Source organism: Protopterus annectens, chromosome 8.part0 (assembly GCF_019279795.1).
Source record: "Protopterus annectens isolate FY-2018-M chromosome 8.part0, PAN1.0, whole genome shotgun sequence".
NCBI lineage: Eukaryota > Metazoa > Chordata > Ceratodontiformes > Protopteridae > Protopterus > Protopterus annectens.
The window spans coordinates 618,997,309-619,016,027 of record NC_056741.1 but is presented as its reverse complement, the minus strand read 5'-3'; the positions used below and the strand labels follow the sequence as shown (position 1 = coordinate 619,016,027).

At 40.6% G+C, this 18,719-nt stretch overlaps 1 protein-coding gene across 1 annotated transcript in view; it reads left to right on the top strand.

Annotated features, from left to right (window-relative positions):
- Positions 1 to 18,719, top strand: part of SRPK3 (SRSF protein kinase 3) — a 2,415,720-nt gene that overhangs the window by 1,233,267 nt on the left and 1,163,734 nt on the right. The window contains exon 11 of the mRNA XM_044080110.1: positions 17,277 to 17,588. Coding sequence (XP_043936045.1) covers positions 17,277 to 17,588 — 312 coding nt within the window. The remainder of the gene's footprint in view (positions 1 to 17,276; positions 17,589 to 18,719) is intronic.

The window sequence follows — 18,719 nt, the reverse complement described above, 5'->3', positions numbered from 1 at the left end:
TTTGTATTGTACAATTTTGTATATGTAGGTCAAATTTAAGGTTGTCATCCACTGTCATCCCCATTAATTTGCTATGAGAGGTGATTTCAGTGGTTGTATTATTATTATTATTATTATTAAATGTTTTCATGAGAGAAGGATTTGGGGAAAAAGTAGTAGCTTGATTTTTATTTTTTTTGTGTGTGTGTATGTGCATGAGTTGTAAGGTACAAAGCCATGTTTCAGTGGTGGTTAAAGCTTCCTGAGTAATTTGTTGGAGGTGTGCCATGTTGTCAGATGTGCAAATGAGTATGACCTCATCTGCATACTGTATTAGGGAGGCCTGTTGAGTGGATATGGAGGGTGGTTGTGGGAATGTTAAAGAGGAGGGAACCAAGGTTATAGTCTTGTGGTACACCCGTGGTGACTGGAAGGTGTGGAGAAAGTGTGGCGTGCTGTTTGACTTACTGATAACTATTAGGCAGGTAGCTTTTGGACCAGAGAAGGGTGGGCTGAGAGAGACCTAGTGAGGATGTTTGAAGTAGAATTTTGCTTTGACAAACTGTGTTGAAGGCTTTATACAAGTCTAGAAATAAGGAGGAGACTAGTTTGTTGTTATCTGTAGCCTTATTGGGTAGCTGTCTAGGTTAGAAATGCAGTGTAAGTACTATGTGAAAGACAAAGCTGCGTTGTTTGGGGGATAGGAGTTCTTCCTGTAGGAGATAGTTTAGCAAATATTTGTGTGAACCACTCAACTCTGGAGCAGCATTTTCTTCTCTCAAACCATGTTTGTCAGACATTTCTCTGCCTGCCATTAAGTCCTCCACTACATATTCTGAAGTCTGTTTTTGAAAGGTGTCCTACACAAAAGTCCACCAAGAAGAGGTATCCTCCCTCCTTGGTAGCTAAATAAGGTACTAGGAAAAACTCATCCTTGTTCCCTCCGAACCTGCTGGTTCCACAATTCATAAGTTTTGTACTTGACAGACTGCCTTGCCTGCAATTCTGACTTCAGCAAAAAGCATTTAAGATCTGCAGGCATTAATGGTCTGTCCACCTTCTCTCAACTAATGCAAGGATAGGGTATCCCTTAAAACTAACCCTTCTTTTATTTTTAAGGTGATCAATGAGGTGTCCTTAAGTCAGTCTATTAACCTTCCTATCTTTTTTCCCTCCCCTCAGAATGAAGAGGAAAGACTCTTACACTCTTTGGACATTTATAGGCTGCTCAGATTTTACCTTGATGTAAACAAAATATATGAGAAAATTTGATCAACTCATTCTTTTTTAAAACAAGTAGTTAGGGTCCTCATTGTTTCTGGAAACAATTTGTAACTGGATTTCTAAGGCTATATCTTTTATCCTACATTTGATGAAAAACAGCTCTCTGCTGCCATTGAAACCAATTCTGTCTAGATTTTAGATCTGTCATGGTAAAACCAATCACACTTTTACAAAGCGTCACAAGGTTGATACTTTCTCCAGGGCAGAAGTAGGCTTTGCTAGATCCATCTTCCAAGGAATTTTAGACCCTAGCTGTGCATCTGTTTCTTCCTCCCTTTCTATTTAAACAACTTTGGGGAATCTCTCAACTGCTTGTAATACTGCAACAGTGATCCAAGGAAGGATAGAGTACAGTTGTGTAAGAAGGTAGCATAACAGTCCATGCCTGACTGATCACTGTTGCAGTATTGCATCCCTCTCTCCATTCCCCCTAAGTTATTATATGTTTTTGGTCATGGTGATCTGTTATTTCTCCTTCTTCTTTTGCCACACACATTTGTAAATAGGTAAAGTCCTGGGGTAATTCATACTCATAATTCCTTTATGTACCACCTAGAACCTTCAGGCTGAGGTCATATGTTGGACATACAATGCAAGAGGAAAGTGCCTAGACTTTAGTATGCTGGCTGTATGTACAGCCATCTTTTGCAAGATATATCCCCCATCTGTTAGTAATACTGCAACAGCCATCAGTCAGACAACTTCTGTTATGGATAACTTCTTACCAAACTGTACTATACTGAAGTAGTTTTACACCTGAGTTATCAGATGAAATTAGAATAATCTGTGTGTACTTCTGCTTGAGAACTTATGCCACATAATTGCTTCTGCAGTCTACAAGAATGTACTGGGTCCCTGCAAACTCTCCTTTTATTAATAATCATTATGCAGCAGACATCAAGAAAATTAAACTGATTGGTCAGATGCATTCTGCAGCTAAACTGATAATCTTTTTTTTTTAGGGAGGTGCAGTGGCATATCTATTAGCGTTGTTGCCTAGTGGCACTTGGTTCAGTTTTTAGTTTTTATTTATTTATGAGATGCCTTTTGTGAAGAATCAACTTATCCTCCATTTGGCTATTGTGGATTTTCCCCCATGCAACAGTTTTCTCCCACATCCCAAAGACATCCCATGTGTGAATTGATGATCAATCTGCATTGCCCATAAGTGTGTGTGCTTTGTTGGTTGTTGAGAAGTGTGTATGCCTGTCCTGAATTGGCCAGTATGCTGTCCAGAAGTAATTTTTCTTCCTTATGCCCACTTAGTAATGGATAGGTTTTGTTTCCCTTTGACGCTGAATTAGATTAGGCAGGTAATTATAGAATGTATGAATATTTGTACTACATTGTGAACCTCATTGCACAAGATGTTACCAGACTCCTGCTTTTTTTCTTGTCTTACGAGTAAAATGTTATGTATATTTTCTCCACATAATTCGACAGAGTTGATCATGGGGCATTGCTGTACCACATGGGGTATTTGTTTTCCTGCTAAGTATACCTACGTACGTGCCCTTTCAAATTTAGAATGCATATTGCATTTTTTTTAACATATTTATTAAATTATCACTTAAGATATAGACAAACATACACTAACAGAAAAGGAAATAAACCATCCATTTACACACATTATACATCACACATCTTTTCTTTCCTCCTTTGTGTCATCAGTCCATTACATAAATTGCAGAATTCCTTCTTACTCCTCCTCCTGAACATTATTTTGCATGTATTGTTTCCACAATTTCCATTTATTTCTGTATAGTTTCCCATTTTCTAACAATCCCTATTCCTGTTTTTTTTTCTTTTTTATAATATTCAATATTTCAAATACAGTCGGTTTGAACTAAGATTTCCTAGTAACTGCTTTTTTTGCCAGCCAACAGAATTAAACTTATTTGAGCCTTACTATTTCTAGGCAATTCAGATCCTGTGTACCAGCTCAAAAGAATAATTTCCATAGTTAAAACCATTTGCTAATACATAATTTCTGGCAGAGTATGTAAATGTAGGAAATGTTTAAAGTCTGCCAACTCATTACATTCCCAAAACATATGTTCCTAGTTACCTTTTTCTTCCCCGTCACACCTCCAGTATTTGCTGTCTACCTGAGGAAAATCCTTTTGAATTCTGCTTGGGGTATAAGACCTATGCAAACACTTCCAAGCAAAAATCCTAAATTTTCTGGATTTTGTTGCATGTTTGGGAGCCATTTATATGTCCTCCCATTTTTCTCTTATAACTTGTTTTTTTTTTCCAGTCTCTCTTCCCAATCTTTTCTAATCTCCTCTGATTTAATCTTATATATGCCATGCAATATTTTATATGCCCTACTACTAATCCCTTTTTAACAGCAGCTTGTGTTGTATATTCAACTAAAATCTCTACCAGAGCAGGTCTTTCACTTAAGATTCCCCTATCCCTTTCACTTTGCCTATACTCTGATGTCAATCCCTGGAAGGGAAGGCAGTCCCTAGCTGGCAGTTCAATTGTCGTCTCGGCCTCATCCCACTGTATTACCTTTCTCTCTCTGCTTATTTGCTCCCAGTACCTTGGTTCCTTTGCCATTTTTTTCCAGTAAATTCCAGCACCCTCTTGCCTATTTTAAGTACACCTACTTGCAGTCATCCTTAAATGCCTAATCTCCTTTCTCCATTCTCTTAACTTAGTTCTTAGAATACTTTCTGCTGCTTTAGGAATATAATGTTCTGTAGAGTTGTTATCACTCTGCTTAAGTATCTGCATCCAAAATCTGACTCACTCTCTCTTTTGTCTTGAAATTCACACCTGCTTCCTCATTATCCCTTTCCATTCTGAATTATGACCTTCTGTTTGTATTATGTATGTGACCCTTAACTGTGTAGCTCTAAAATATCCCTTGCAATCAGATAATCTTTAACCACCTTGTTTTATTGGAAGGATCAACTTATCCCACTTAACTCTTGCTCTTCTCTCTTCTACTCCTAGATGAATTCCTTCAACTCTTTATTATTGTCTTCACCTTTTCCTCTGGTTGATAAAAAGTATGCCTGACCTATGTATAAAATTAAAGGGACTAAAAGCATTTTCACTGCTTCTGCCCTACTATTCATTTCCATAAACAAGAGCTTACAATTTCTCTTTGTTTTCTATTATCTTTTGTTTAATCTCTTCCCACATATCCTTAGGTACCACAACAGAACCTTTTTAATCCATACTCTTAAATACTTATCTTGAGTCCCTGTAAATATGGATATTGCTAAAACAATTCATGTGTAGGTATATAATTTATGGCTGTATTTTTTGTTTTCTCTTCTTTAATTTTATATCCTAAAAAAAGGCTGGAAAAATTCTTCAAAATGTTGCATAACATTGAGATGTCCTTTTCTGGATTTATCAGGCACAAAATAATATCTGCATAAAGGCAATTTTTCTTAATTACAATATCAATTATATCCTTGCATTTCTGTGTCCCTTATTTTCTTTGCCAGTGGCTCTAAATATAAAGCAAATAACAAAGGGGAAAGAGGACATCCCTGCCTGGTTCCTATCTTCAAACACAACTTATCTGAGTGGAACCTTCCCACTTAATTCTTGCCTCCAGCCTTTAATATATTCTCCTAAACAGGCTTATTATTGTATCATGGAATGCACCTAGTTCCATGGCCCTACTCATAGCATTCCAGCTTAATCTGTCAAATGTTTTCTTTGCATCAAAACCAATTAACAGCAGTATTTTCTAGCATTTTGCTTCCCTATGGATCATCATTGTTATATTAAGGTTGACAAATGTTTGCCTCCCCTCCACAAAAGCACACTGATCTATCAATTTTGACAACACATTTGCCATTCATAGATGTTAATACTTCATTATAATGATTTGAAATTGAAATGGGTCTGTATGGAGCTGGGTCTGATAGTTTTTTTCAGTCTTTAGATAATGCAGCCACCACAGCTTTCTTCTAAGGTATTGGTGTTTCCCCTCTTTTTAAAAATGCTGTTAAACAAAATCTTCCAGATCTTTATCAGTTTCCTCCCTCCTAACTTCCAGACTTCCACAGAAATGCCATCTTTGCCTAGAGGTTTTCCTGAAGATTGATTATTAATTAACATTTTTTTATATCATCTCATGCTATCTTAACTGTTAATTGTTCCAAGATTATTGTAAGATGAGGCTCAACAGCCAAGTCTTTCATAAATATTCACGTTTGTGCTATTTCTTGATTTCCACAATTACAGGCTCCTATGTTTAGCAATAACACTTTCTATTTTCTCATGCCTAAGTCATTGTGCTAAAACATTTTGTTTTCTTTAGTTATCAAAAAATAGTCCGTTAACAGCAGTCTTTCTAAGATCATCCATGTTATTCAGATACTCCCTTATTTTCTCTTTCATAGTCTGCATTTGCACCTCTTCTTATTTAGTGCGATTCCCCTTGTTCTGCAATACTTTAAGCTTTATCAGCCCCTCTAAGTAATTCCTATTACTTCTTAACCATATCGCTTTCTTTTTGTATCCCTTTCTGTTCTCGTTCTACCCTATTTTATACTCGATTTTCATTTATCCCACTCACTCTCTATAACTTCTGAAAATATTTCTATCTTTGCTATGACCTCTGGAATAATTGTCACTACCCATTCTTTAAACTCCCCTCTTTTTTAACAGGTAGGTGAGAAAGCACCAATGTCTCATTTTTACTTCATTGCCCTGCATTTTGTCTTTGTTTTTATTGCTGCAGGATCTGAATAGTTATTCGGTGTGTCAAAGCTTTTATTTAAATGCAAATATTCTTGTGAAATATAGCCCAGTTATTGTACCTTGGGGAATAAAATGCAAATTATTTCCAGGTTCCTGCTACTAAATTCATATCTTCCATACAGGATATATATTTTTTTCAAAAATCTACCCTCTTTTGTTATATTTTCCCTTCAGTGTCTCCTGATAACATCCTCATTATTGCAAATCAAGTTCTAGTCTCCTCCCATAATTAATATTCCCTGCTGAAAACTGATTATTTCTCCCAAAATTTTCTGAATACATTAACACCTATGTGGTGTGGAATGTCACATATCTAGCAGCCTACACACATCATTGCATTCCACAGCGTTTTCTGAAAAAATCAACTTAAAGCATAAGATAAATGTAATTTGTGAACAATAATAGTTATTAAAGCTGTGCAAATAGCAAGGGTATCAGTAAGAAGTATTCTTTATAGTGATGCGCTGAGTATTATTTCTATATGCTTTACAGTAATAATATTCAGTGCATTAATACTACAGTATTTTCATAATTCTCACAAACCAGAATTATATTTTTTCCTAAACTTTAACAAATAAGTTGTCATTTCCTGAAAACTATACAACCTAAATGTATATTGTCAAAACTATTTTTGTTAACCAGGCATACCTTTCACATGACAGCAAAAAAAAAAAAAATCTGAGTGTAGATTTTTTGAGATATGTACAGAACTATGAAAACTCATACTTAATTGTACTGTAGCAGTATAAATAACACTACGTATCTGTCAAGATGTGCACCTTATAGTACAGAGTGCAGACAGTTTTCTTCAACAACGTCTAAGGTCTCACTTGATGTCATGCAGTTGTTTGTAAGTCACTTGTTTTTTGATATATTAAGTGCATATGAAAGTCTTGCTTATTTTTATAATTATTAACAAATAACTAACAATATCTCTAGTATTTTATGATATCCATGGATATTGGCAATGGATTTTCGTGTGTCCCAGCATGGTGTTTAACAACATACCCTTCATTAGCATGTAGTTGTCTCAGTTATGAACATATGGACACTAATGTGAAATATAAATAACGTAGCAAATATTGATTAATTTTGCCGCTGAAGGATATCTTGAATTAACAATGTTATTTTCATTTTATTAATAAACTCTTGCCCTTTCTAATACCACCTATTATTAGCTGCTAAGCCACTCTGTTAAAGAAGCCAGACCCAAAACAGCTTTGGACGCCATAAGGAGCTATGGGTGTAAACCGAAAGGTATTCCGTAAGGCACTATAGGTTTTGTGGAATATAAATACATATCAACATAATACTTCTCCCTTCATGGTAGCCAGTTACTACTACAAATCTACCATTATTATCTTTTTTTTCCTCTTCTATCAATATTGTAGCTCCTCTAGCATTTAGTGTAATTACTCCCCTTTTGTCTTTGTCCCTGACATTCTGTTGAATATCCATACTAATATGCTTTCTTTTTCAAATTTATATGCTCATTTCTTTTGAAGTGCATCTTCTGCAGCATTGCTACTTGCACTCTGCATTTTTTAATGTAATTCAAAACTTTGTCTTTTTTGTCTATACATGTAAAGTTGTTTATGTTCCAAAATATTATGGATAGCATACCCATTATAATAAAAATCTATAGTTCCCACCAGTTATACATGACTGTTTTTCTGAATGTGCATTTCCAACATTAGTTTTACATGCACAAACTAGTGTTTGTCAGGCTGATCTTGTATACATTTGATTGAATGTCTTTTCTGTCTGGATTCAATCTGTGGGTTATCGGATCTGACTCTGATCCAAGACCTGCCATATTTCAAAGACTTCAGTCTACTGAGCTCCTCCTTCTCTACCCATAATCACAAAGTCAATTAAGATTACTCCAGATCTCATTTGCTGCCTTTCCTCAACAGCAGCTTGGTCATTAGCTCAGTGGAGTGCATCTATTATAGTGAAGTTTTCAAGTGTAGTTTGGTCTTGTTCCCTTCTTCCCTTTTCATCTACCTTGGTTCCTGTATTTTTGCTAGTTGATTGTTAGTATAGTTTTTTTTTTCTGATAAGTAGCATACGTTGTTAGGGTTAAGTGTGGTGTTCTTGTAAGCCTGCTTTTCCCACCCAGTGTGGTTAGAGTGTCCTTGTTTGCTGTTTCTTTGGTATTCGGTTTTCTTTTGTTTACAGTATGGAGACGATTTTAAGAAATTTGTGGCAGAGTCACAAGTTTCCTTATCAAGATGCACATGACAGATGTCTGTATTGTCTGGGGGCTGCTGACCTTGAGTCACCATGCACTATCTGTGAGGGCTTTGGCACTCATGCTGGTAATGATAAAAGGCCAAGTTGGTCCTAAAAGGTCTGTTGCCAGCTGGCAACTTTTCTTCTAACAAGGGTGATCAGGGTCATAAGGAGAGCTCTAAGAACCCCAAACCTTCAAAGGGGGACAGAAAACAATCGACTTTCTCCTCTTCTGGTGTGCTGGATCAGAAGGTCAGAAGACCCTCGGCTCCATCATTGGCTTCAACACCATGGACCCGTTCATTTTGGTGCCAGCTGTGGGGAAGTCTCTTTCCACTCTGAGTGTCCTGTGTCCTTTCTTATCAAAGGGAGCTCCCTCAGGCAGAACTTTTTCTCCCTTCTCTTCTTTTTCACAAGTTTCCTCATTGGAGTCCTCCTGTTTCCACCTCAGATCTGAGTTTCTCTGGTTTGGATCTGCTCTTCCAAACAGTCATCTAGCAGTGAGCCTCCATTGGTGGCTTCTATAGCTTGGTCATCCCATTCATTTGGGAGTTTAAGACCCCCTGACTTGGAGCTGAAGTGGTCCTTTTTACAGGCCCAGATGCAGTTAAGACTGATCCCTTTGGCTTCAGGTCCTCGACCTGAAACTAATGCTCCATCAAGCTGGTTTCCTCCCTCAGGCCCTACAGTTCCAAGGTCATCGGAGCCAGTTGCCTTTCCTCCTCTAGGGTCGGATCTGACTTCTTGGCTGATTTCGGCTCCTACCCCAACGTTTTTTTTTTCTTGTTGATTTTCTTTCAAGTTCTCTAAATTTCTTCTTTGCTGTTATCCAGGCAGTGTATCTACTAGCTAGTAACTGAATTTTACCCAAAATGACAATTTCACTGTCTCACTTTTCCCAGTTGATGTTTTCACACTATGAGAGCTGAAATTAAGTTGTTGATCAGTGTTCAGCCATCTTGGAAGTCCATTTTGTGGTAAGTTGTTGAAGGCCATGTTTATGGTAGAAATTACAGTTTCAGATGTCTTATTCTTGAGAAAAAAATCACATTACTGCAAATGTTATTCTGTTAAAATTATTTAAGTAAAAGCAGTATTTAAGACTCATTTGTCACTGCCAGATAATGGCTTTCACTGAAGCTGAGCTGCAGAATTAATGTCTAAAAAATGTGATCAGCAAACTAATTTTTGTTGCACTTTACTAAACAGAAAAATTAATAACATACATAGGTAGGAATGTGAACAAATGGGTCAAGAGAGAAACCAGTATATTGCAAGCCACTTACTGACCTTGTTCACTGCACTCAAAGGTTACTGTCTTAATTTGTATTTGTCAGCTGGCTCATACTTTGTTTTACTGCTGCTGTGGCTGCAGTTAAGTTCCAGTGCAAGCCAAAACTGGCTTTGGAAATTCTTGGCATTCTTCCCTTCTCATACTTAACTGCCACTGCTGTTCTTTCATTCAGGCTGTAAGTTTCCCTTCTCTTATACATGATTCTGTCTTATTTTTTCTCTCCTTGTGTCCTGTGTGTTTTCCCTCGACCTCTTTCTTCTGTCTGCTGTCCATTCCTGTTCTTTTTATCATGAATTTAGTTAATATTGATTTTTTTCTTTCCTTTCCTTTCTGTTCTGCTCTAATTTGTATCCTGTTTGCTAATTGCAAGTATTTACCTGACTTTGTGTGTTAGATCTTTTTTTTATAACTTGTCATTCTAACCTGTGCTTATTTTATTTTTAACTGGACTGATAGCTCTAATGTTATATTTTACCTTACTTGTATTGATAGTATCTCTATTTTATTTATCTGTAGTGCATGGAATGCTGTGATTATGATCTGAAATTCAGTCTTAATGGTGTTTAGGGGTGTTAAACAAAATTTCAAATATACCTAAGCACTATTAGATAGTCTTTTGTTTGGAATGAACAGCATTGAGCCAGCAAAGAACAGCAGCAGATGTTCATGTTTCACTGCTGCAGTGCTGACCGTTGGGATTTCCTGGTGTGAAAACCCTAGGGTGGCCCGACTACCAGAGAAAACTGTTTTCGCCTCCCAGGATGGCAAATGCCCTTACCAACCTCAGTACGCTCATGTATAAAGGGAGCCAGCCTGCCTCATCACTTTAGTCTTTCCTTGCCACCGGAGCCCAAAGCAGTATATAAGTGTGTCAGTCGGTCCACACCAGAGAGAAGTTGTCATCGGAAAGATAATTACCCTGTTGGGGAACTCTTTTCTATTTCACTTAACTCATGTCAGATGCAGTAAATAATTCTCAACTGTGGTAAACAACTCCCACACACAAACTTCCATATTCTTTGTGTTGCCTGCTTAGGCCCAAACTACGACGTCCCTAATTGTTGTTTTTGTACTAGGTGTAACGTTAGAATGACTAGGCATAGGGCCAAATTCTTAGCTCGTTTTCTAAGATGAGAATAACTTGAACTGCATCTGATGGTGTCTGCTGGTCGTACCGATCTTGAGCTGCATAAGCGCAAAAAAAGAGAAGAAACTTAAACAAAAGGCGTCAGATGACAATCACTCCTCAGCTGACTTTCCTGCTAGACTGATAGTTGTTGAAGAAGGTGAGGCGCCTTCGCGGCCCTCTTTGACATTTAAAACAGCAACCCAGACCTCTGTCGAGACCCATTTGGAGTCTGACATGCCTCCGGTTCCTTTAACTTCCACTGCTCACATTTTCAGCTCATCGGTTGTGTCCGAGGTCATTCAGCAGGCCATGGCTTCTGATGAGTTTAGGTTCATAGTTCATAGTTTAGTACTAAGCTAACTGCCCTTGCGAGCAATTTTAAGCCTAGCCAATTATCCCTTGTGAGACTCAAACCCTGCACCTTGTGTTTTTAAGGCAAACATCTTGGCCATTAAGCCACCCTCCCAACCCCTTGTTAACTGGTGATACAACAAGGCCTAGGCCTACACCAGTGCATTTCCACAGAGAGTCAGGCACCAGGGTGAGAGATGCACCTAGGCCTAAGCCCAAACCTACCCCAAAGAAAGGCAGTGTCTCCAACTAGGCCTATGGGCTCCCAGTTACCAGGATCCCAACAGGATTTGATTAAGCTGTCTGAGGACCTAAGCCACCATAGAAAACAGGATGACTATACTGATCTTTTCCCAGATTCCTTACTATCTGAGGAGGATTCAGACTTGGAAGAGTGTGGCTTAGCGGAAGGACTCTTACACATCCTTTGAGGAATCAGATTCTGAGGAGAACCTTCCCTTGGCTTCACCTCCAAAGGATTAAACTTTTGGGGAAACTCTTCATGCTGTGAAGCAGCATTTTCAGTGGGAAGCACAAGATTACCCCCAGGCCAATAAGAGCATTAGGGAGTTCTTGGAGCTCCCTGAACACAAACCTTTAGCTGTCCCTCCTATTTTGGGTGTGGTAGAGTACGTTTTCCAGGATGCCTCCATGATCCCTGACTCACTTCCCTCTGCCCCTAGGAAACCAGACAGATTTTATGGGGTCCAAGACACCCACAAATATCTGTTTAAAAATCATTTGACTGTTCCAGAAGTTATTCCTTGCCTAAAGGGGCTAGGGACAGTGCCTCCAAGAATCCTTTGCCTACAGACAGGGAGAACAGGGCCTTAGACACGTTCGGAAAAAAGGTATACACCTCAGCTGCCCTGTCTGTGAGGGGCCTCAGCTGTCAATTCCATACGATCAAATATCAGCAAAATATTCTGGATCAACTCATGCAAAACATTTCAATCACAGGAGGATAAAAATCTTTCTAAAAAAACTTTTGGATTGTCACTCCACTTCCCAGGTGGCTAAACACTCTGTGCATTGTGGCTGTGATGCCCTGGAGACATCCTGCAGGGCAGCTGCCACTGGTTCAATAATTAGGAGACATTCATAGCTTAGAGAGCAATCTGTCCCTGAGCATGTAAAGGCTAACCTTTTAGACACTCCCCTTGATGAAGGCAGACTCTTTGGACCAAAAGCTGAGGCAGTACTGAAAAAGATGGAAGACAAGGCAAAGTCCATGCAAACAGTTAAGGACTTCCTGCACGTACATTTACCTAGGTTCAGTAGGAACATTCCAGCCAAGCACTAGTTCTTTCCTACCCAGGCTAGGAGTAAACAGAGAAGGACTCTAAAGGACAGAGCTTCCAGACAAAGGCATCACCAACAGAGATCAAGGCAGTGGACCTCTGAAACACCCAGGCAGGGGAGTTCTAGGTCACAGCCCCCAGCCAAAGAGCAGTTATGAGTCTCTCCCTCCACTCCATCCTCCCATCACCACCCCAAAACTAGGCAGAAGACTGTCAGTCTTCCTCCAAAACTGGAATTACATTACCTCAGATCAATGGGTTCTAAACATTATTCCAAATGGTTACACACTCACTTTCAAACAGCTGTAAGTATACTCAGGTTTCCCAGGTGTACCCCCAAATCAAAGAACTGAGGCTGTCAAACAGATAAGTATTTGTTTTCTCATGAAGTGGTGGAGCTAGTTCCAGAGGAACAAAGAGGGAAAAGCTTTTACTCAAGGTTATTCCTAGTCTCAAGAAAACAAGGATCTTGGTGCCCTATCCTGGACCTGTCCAGCTTAAACTAATTCCTCAGGATACCAAAGTTCAGAATGCTGACACTTAAAAAATTGCTGCCCATGATATCTCCTCAGGCCTTCGTGGTCCCAATAGACCTAAAGGACACCTACTTGCACATTCCTATTAAAAAATTACAGCGAAGTTTTCTTTGCTTTAAAGCAAGCTCTTGTCACTATCAGTTTTCAGCTATGTCCTCTGGGTTGTCTACTGCTCCAGGGGTTTTCACAAAGTGCTTGACACCAGTCATTGTTTACTACAAAACCAAAGGGGTCCAGATTTACCCTTACCTGGATGATTGCGTAGTACAAGCTGCAGACATTCCAAAGATCAACAAAGATCTGAAATTCACACAGGACCTTCTGACTCAAGAAATCCAGCCTGGTTCCATCCAAACAAAGTGTCCTTCCTGGGTGTTCTCCTGGACTCTTCACTCCAGAGGGCCTTCCTCCCCTCAGACAGAGTCACCTATTTAACCAGTTACTTCCTACAGATACAGGAGATTCAAAGCATCACACCCAGGGAATTCCTCAGAGCTCTGGGGTTCATGGCATCCTGTATTCTCATGGTACCCCTATCCAGGTTGCATATTAGTAAGCTGCAGTGGTGCCTGAAGAGCATGTGGTGCCAGAGCTCTCAGTCACTGGACACCCAAATACCCTTGATACCTTTCCTCAAGCAGGAGTTTGCATGGTGAGCACAGGTTTGTACCCAAAATCACGGCCTGCCTTTCAGTTTCTTGCCCCAGGGCCAAATCCTCACCACAAATGCCTCTGAGACAGCATGGGGGGCCATACCCAATACCTCCAAAATCAAGGATTATAGCCCGATCAACACAGAAAGAGCACATAAATTGGAAAGAACTCATGGCAGTACAAAATGGTCCCAGTAGTACAGACAATACCACAGTCTTGTGGTACATAAACAGCCAGGGGGCATGCATTCCTACCCCCTGTGCCATCTAACCATGCAAATATGAGAGACAGCACAGTCCCTAGGCCTGCATCTCATGGCACAATACCTGCTGGGCCAAAGAATACCCTGGCAGACCACCTCAGCAGGAATATGACAGACCTCTGTGAATGGCATATCCATCAGGAAGTTTTCCACACAATAACACAGCAATGCGGGTCCCCTAGGTGGACATATTTGCCAGCAAGAACAACGCTTACTTGGAGAAGTTCTGCACCAGGACAAGGCAAACATCTGAATGAAAAGTAGATGCCTTCTCCTTCCCTTGGACACACCTTTTAATTTATGCCTTCCCACCATTACCCCTGTTGTCTCTACTGTTTCTGAAGATCAGGGAGGAGGGCCCAAAGGCCATCCTGATAGCACCAGACTGACCCAGGCAGCACTGGTTCCCCCTCCTCCTCCTCGTGCTCACCAGTCAAAAACCTTTGATGTTTCCTTAGAGGGTGGACCTCCTCACCCAGAACATGGGGAGGATTGTGCACCCCAACCTTCAGACTCTGACAGGTTTATTTCATAGTTCCTTACTGCACCTCCATCTTTATTTAGCAGGTACAGACCATTTTAAGAGTCTAGAAGGCCAAGCACCAGAAACTCTTAGCCAAATTGAAAAGATTCTTGGTTTGGTGCCAGAAGCACAGACTTCAGCCAAATTCTGTTAACATTCCTAACATTCTGGAGTACCTGGCCAACCTACTGGAGAAAGGTCTCTCTTATTCCTCAAGCTATATGCCTCAGCCATCTCTGCCGATATCCCTAGTCATCCTCCAGTTTATTCTAACCCCTTGCTGAATCAGTTTCTTAGGGGAGTTATTCACATTAGGACCCCCAGGAGAAAACCCACCCTTCCTTGGGACCTCATCTTTGTCCTAGAAAAGTTAACTTTGCCTCCTTTAGAGCCTGCAGCCTCTATCACCTTAAAGTTTCTTACCTGGAAAACAGCCCTTCTACTGGCTATCACTTCGGCCAGGGGGGTCTCAGAGTTGCAGGCCCTAATGGCAGTGGAGCCTTTCATTATCTTCCATAAAGACAGGGTCTCCCTCCGAATTAATCCTTCCTTCATGCCTAATGTGGTTAGTAATATGTCTCTGAATCAGGCCATTCATCCACCTACCTTCTTTCCCAACCTTCACAGCAGTGGGGAAATATTACTGCACTCTCTGGATGTAAATAGGATGCTACGCTTCTACCTGGACAGGAGTAAATCTTTGAGGAAACAGACTAGCTGTTCATTACTTTTGCCCCAGGCTCTGAAGGAAAACCAGCTTCTAAACAGACTATTTCCAAGTGGATTTCCCACTGTATCTCTTTCTGTTACAGCCATCATGACAAAAAGCCCCCTGTGTTGAATAGGTCACACTCTACTAGGGCCACAGCTACTTCTACAGCGTTCCTCAAAGGGTTTCCCAGTTAAGTACATTATGGAAGTAGCCACTTGGTATTCTGTGCATACCTTCACTAGGCACTACCACCTGGCAACTTTTTCCAAGTCTAGAGCAGGTTTTGCATCTGCAGTCTTGCAGGGAATCCTCTCCTTAATCTCCTTCCAACCTCTCTACAGCTTTGGGAATCTTCCCAACAGTCAGGACTGCAACAGTGAAACACAGTGAACATAGTACAGTTGGGTACACTTACCATAAATGTAGATGTTCAAGTGTATTCACTGTTGCTGTCTTCTTTTCCTCCCACTTACTCCCTCAGCTTACTAGGTAGGCTACAAAATCAACCAAGGACCCTACACCTCCCAACTCTTGTTTGGGTCCACTCTACCTTGTCCCACCTTAGGCACACTTGGGGCCTCCTTGGAGCCACACTAACTTCGTCCTTCTAGGGTACATTTCGGGGCTCCTACTAAGCGGGTCAAGAAAATACTGAAGTGATGATGCAGGCTGGCTCCCTTTATACCTGAGAGTACTGATGTCAGTAGGGAGACAAAAACAGTTTTCTCTGGTAGTCAGGCCAGCCAAGGGATTTCACAGCAGGAAATCCCAACAGTCAGAACTGCAACAGTGAATACACTCAAACATCTACCTTTACAGTAAGTGTACACAACTGTACTTTTTTAAAAGCTGTTAAAACTTCATCCTGCCATAAAAGTGGGTCAGATCAAAGTGTCTAACAGCTTTTAAAGTCATTAGTTGTAAAGAAAGGCACCTCATTTCTGCCTGCTGCCTGTCTGACAGCACTAAGTGCTTTTCTGACACTCAAAAGCTTTGAAAGCTGGTAAAACACTTTGTGTTCCTACACTTTTTTTTTCATAAGGATAGGGTTTCTGTTAGAACTAATCCTTCCTTTATGCTTAAGGTAGTTAATGACTTATCTTTGAATCATTGTATCAGTCTTCCACACCTCAAAATAGGTGTGAGAGAGATTCTTCATTGTTTGGATTTGCATAGTCAGCTCAAATTTTCCCTTGATAAGATTGAAGACTAGAAAATTTGAGCAACTTTTTGTTACTTTTAACAATAAGTTTGCTTTGCCAGTCTCCAAGCAGACCCTTTCTTTTTGGATTTCTAAGGCCAATTCTTTTAGTTATTCTTATCAAGCAAAGCAGCTTACTTCATTTGTTAGCACCCATTCTTCTTGGGTAGTAACCCCCTCTGGTGCTTTTTTCAAGAGCTTAGATACCAGATCCATTCTAGAAGTAGCCACCTGGTCATCTTTTTGCACTTTTACTAACATTATAAGTTGATGTGTTTTCTAGGGCCATAGCAGGTTTTGCCAGGTCCATTCTCCAAGGCATTTTAGACACTTCCTCCCTTCCTTCCGTCTCTCTTCAGACACTTAAGTACTCTTTCTCTTGTGAGGAAAACTGCAGCAGTGATCTTGGAAGAGCATAGTATAGTTATGTAAAAACCTTACCATAACATTAGATGTCCTACTGTTCACTATTGTAGTATTCCATTCCTCCCTCTTTACCCCTTTTCTGATCTGGCTGAGGGGCATCTTTTCATTTCTCATTTTCTTAAAGTGCATGTACATACATGTAGAGTTGCTTCTACGTCTTTCTTTTGTTCTCCTTGATCAAGTAAGTTCTGAGGTTTTAGTGTACATATGTCCCTTATGTACTTCAGTCTTCTGACTTAGATCATACATCAGGTGTACGACTTGTGTAAGGGCCCAGGCTTTGGCATGCTGGCTGGATGTACGGCTATCCTTGGCGTGATATCCTTCTTGTAAGGAATACTGCATGATATGTACTGTTATGGTAAGTTCTTACATAACTGTACTCTATAAAGCTTGTCTGCTTTCTGTTGTATTACATTTACTGCAGTGCACATTTTTGCGTTCATTCCAGTTTAGCTAAAAATACCTTATCTTAGAACAACTCACCTATATGGTTATCAAGTAGTAAACAATCAAGTCATTCAGATAGCTATCATGACTCGGTAAAGTCAGACCCTCTTTAGCTTTAATGGGGTCCATATAATTGTATCCATCTCTGCTTTTGTGATGTAAGCTATTCTTTCATTATCAAAGCATTCTGTTTCTTTTACAGATATTAATTCACATGATAAATGCCAAGGATGTGATGTCACCAGTGGTACTGTTTGCTGGACAAAAAAGTGCCATAACAGTGGGAATAGTGCTAACCTGGTTGGTGCCTGCAGCCCAGAGAGTGTTGCGTCTTCAAGCACCTTTGAGCACAACAACCCTTATGCAAACTGTAATGGCTATGACTCCTGCCGTTTTGTGAGTCCGGACTCCCAGCAGTCTGGCTTCTCAAGCTCATTTTTTTCACCTACATCTGGATCAGCACTGTCAGATTTTTCTGGTGGAAGAGAACAAGCTGAACTATTTTCTCCAAACAGTAAGTACTTTTGCATGTTCACTAGTCAGTACCAAAACCTTTCATGAGCTGGCCAAATAATTTTTATAGTTTTTATTGCCGACTTCCTAATGTCTTCTAAATTACATTGATTCTTATCATTGTCAGATGTAAGATGGTTTAAATGTCCTTCAAGGATGCATCTGCAGTCATAACATATGGGTTGTCCTGCCTCAGGCAGCCCTTCGGTCGGCCAGATTCTAAAGTCTGGGTCTGGCCTCAGCTGATGTCGCACTTCACCCGACGTCATAGCTCCTGGGGTATAAAGGCATCAGCCAACGCCATTTTCCTCCGTCTTTCTTGCCGCACGGTGCCCGAAGCAGAAGCTGTTCGCAAGTGCCGGTCGGTCAGATCCAGAGATTTCAGCTACCGAAGACTTCTAAAAAAGCTAAGTACCCCGTTGGAGACTCTTTCTTGCCTCGGCCGATGTCAGACAAAGTAAATAATTGCTTAACTTGTGGGAAACAAATACCTCATAACGATTTCCACTCTTACTGCCTTCCTTGCTTAGGCCCAGACAACGACGTATCAGCTTGTTTAGCCTGTGCTTCCTTCAACCGACGGACACTTAGACGTCGGTCGGAGTTTGCTGAAGAGTTTTTTGGCCCCGTTTTTGCATATAAAATGCCGTCGGAGACTCCGACTACACATTTAGCCAAAAAACGCAAGGAAAAGGACCGACACTCGCGGCCCGCGGTCTCGGCTGAGACCACGGTTAGGCGCGAGTGTCTCGGTTTCGGCTGAAACCGAGTCCTCGGTTCTTCCTTCGGCCGTAAGCATGCCTCCGACAACCGAGGCCTCACAGGCCCCGGCTGAGTCGGCTACAGAAATTCATACCGAAGAAGCAGGCACACAGGAATTGTCCGACACCATTCCGTTGGACATCTCTACTCCTGCACGTGGGGCAGCTAGACCCCCTGCTTCTATGTCTATTAAGGCCTTCTCCAGGGCTAAAGCAGCTAAACTTTCCAAGGCCTTACCTACTAAAGCTCCCTCTCACAGACCTTCCTCAAGTTCTCAGATTCTCAGCCTTGCTGAGGACTTTATTTCTCTGATCAGGGGATCCCAACCTCACCCAGACAGGGCCTCACAACCTCCTCCTGAAAAAAGGCC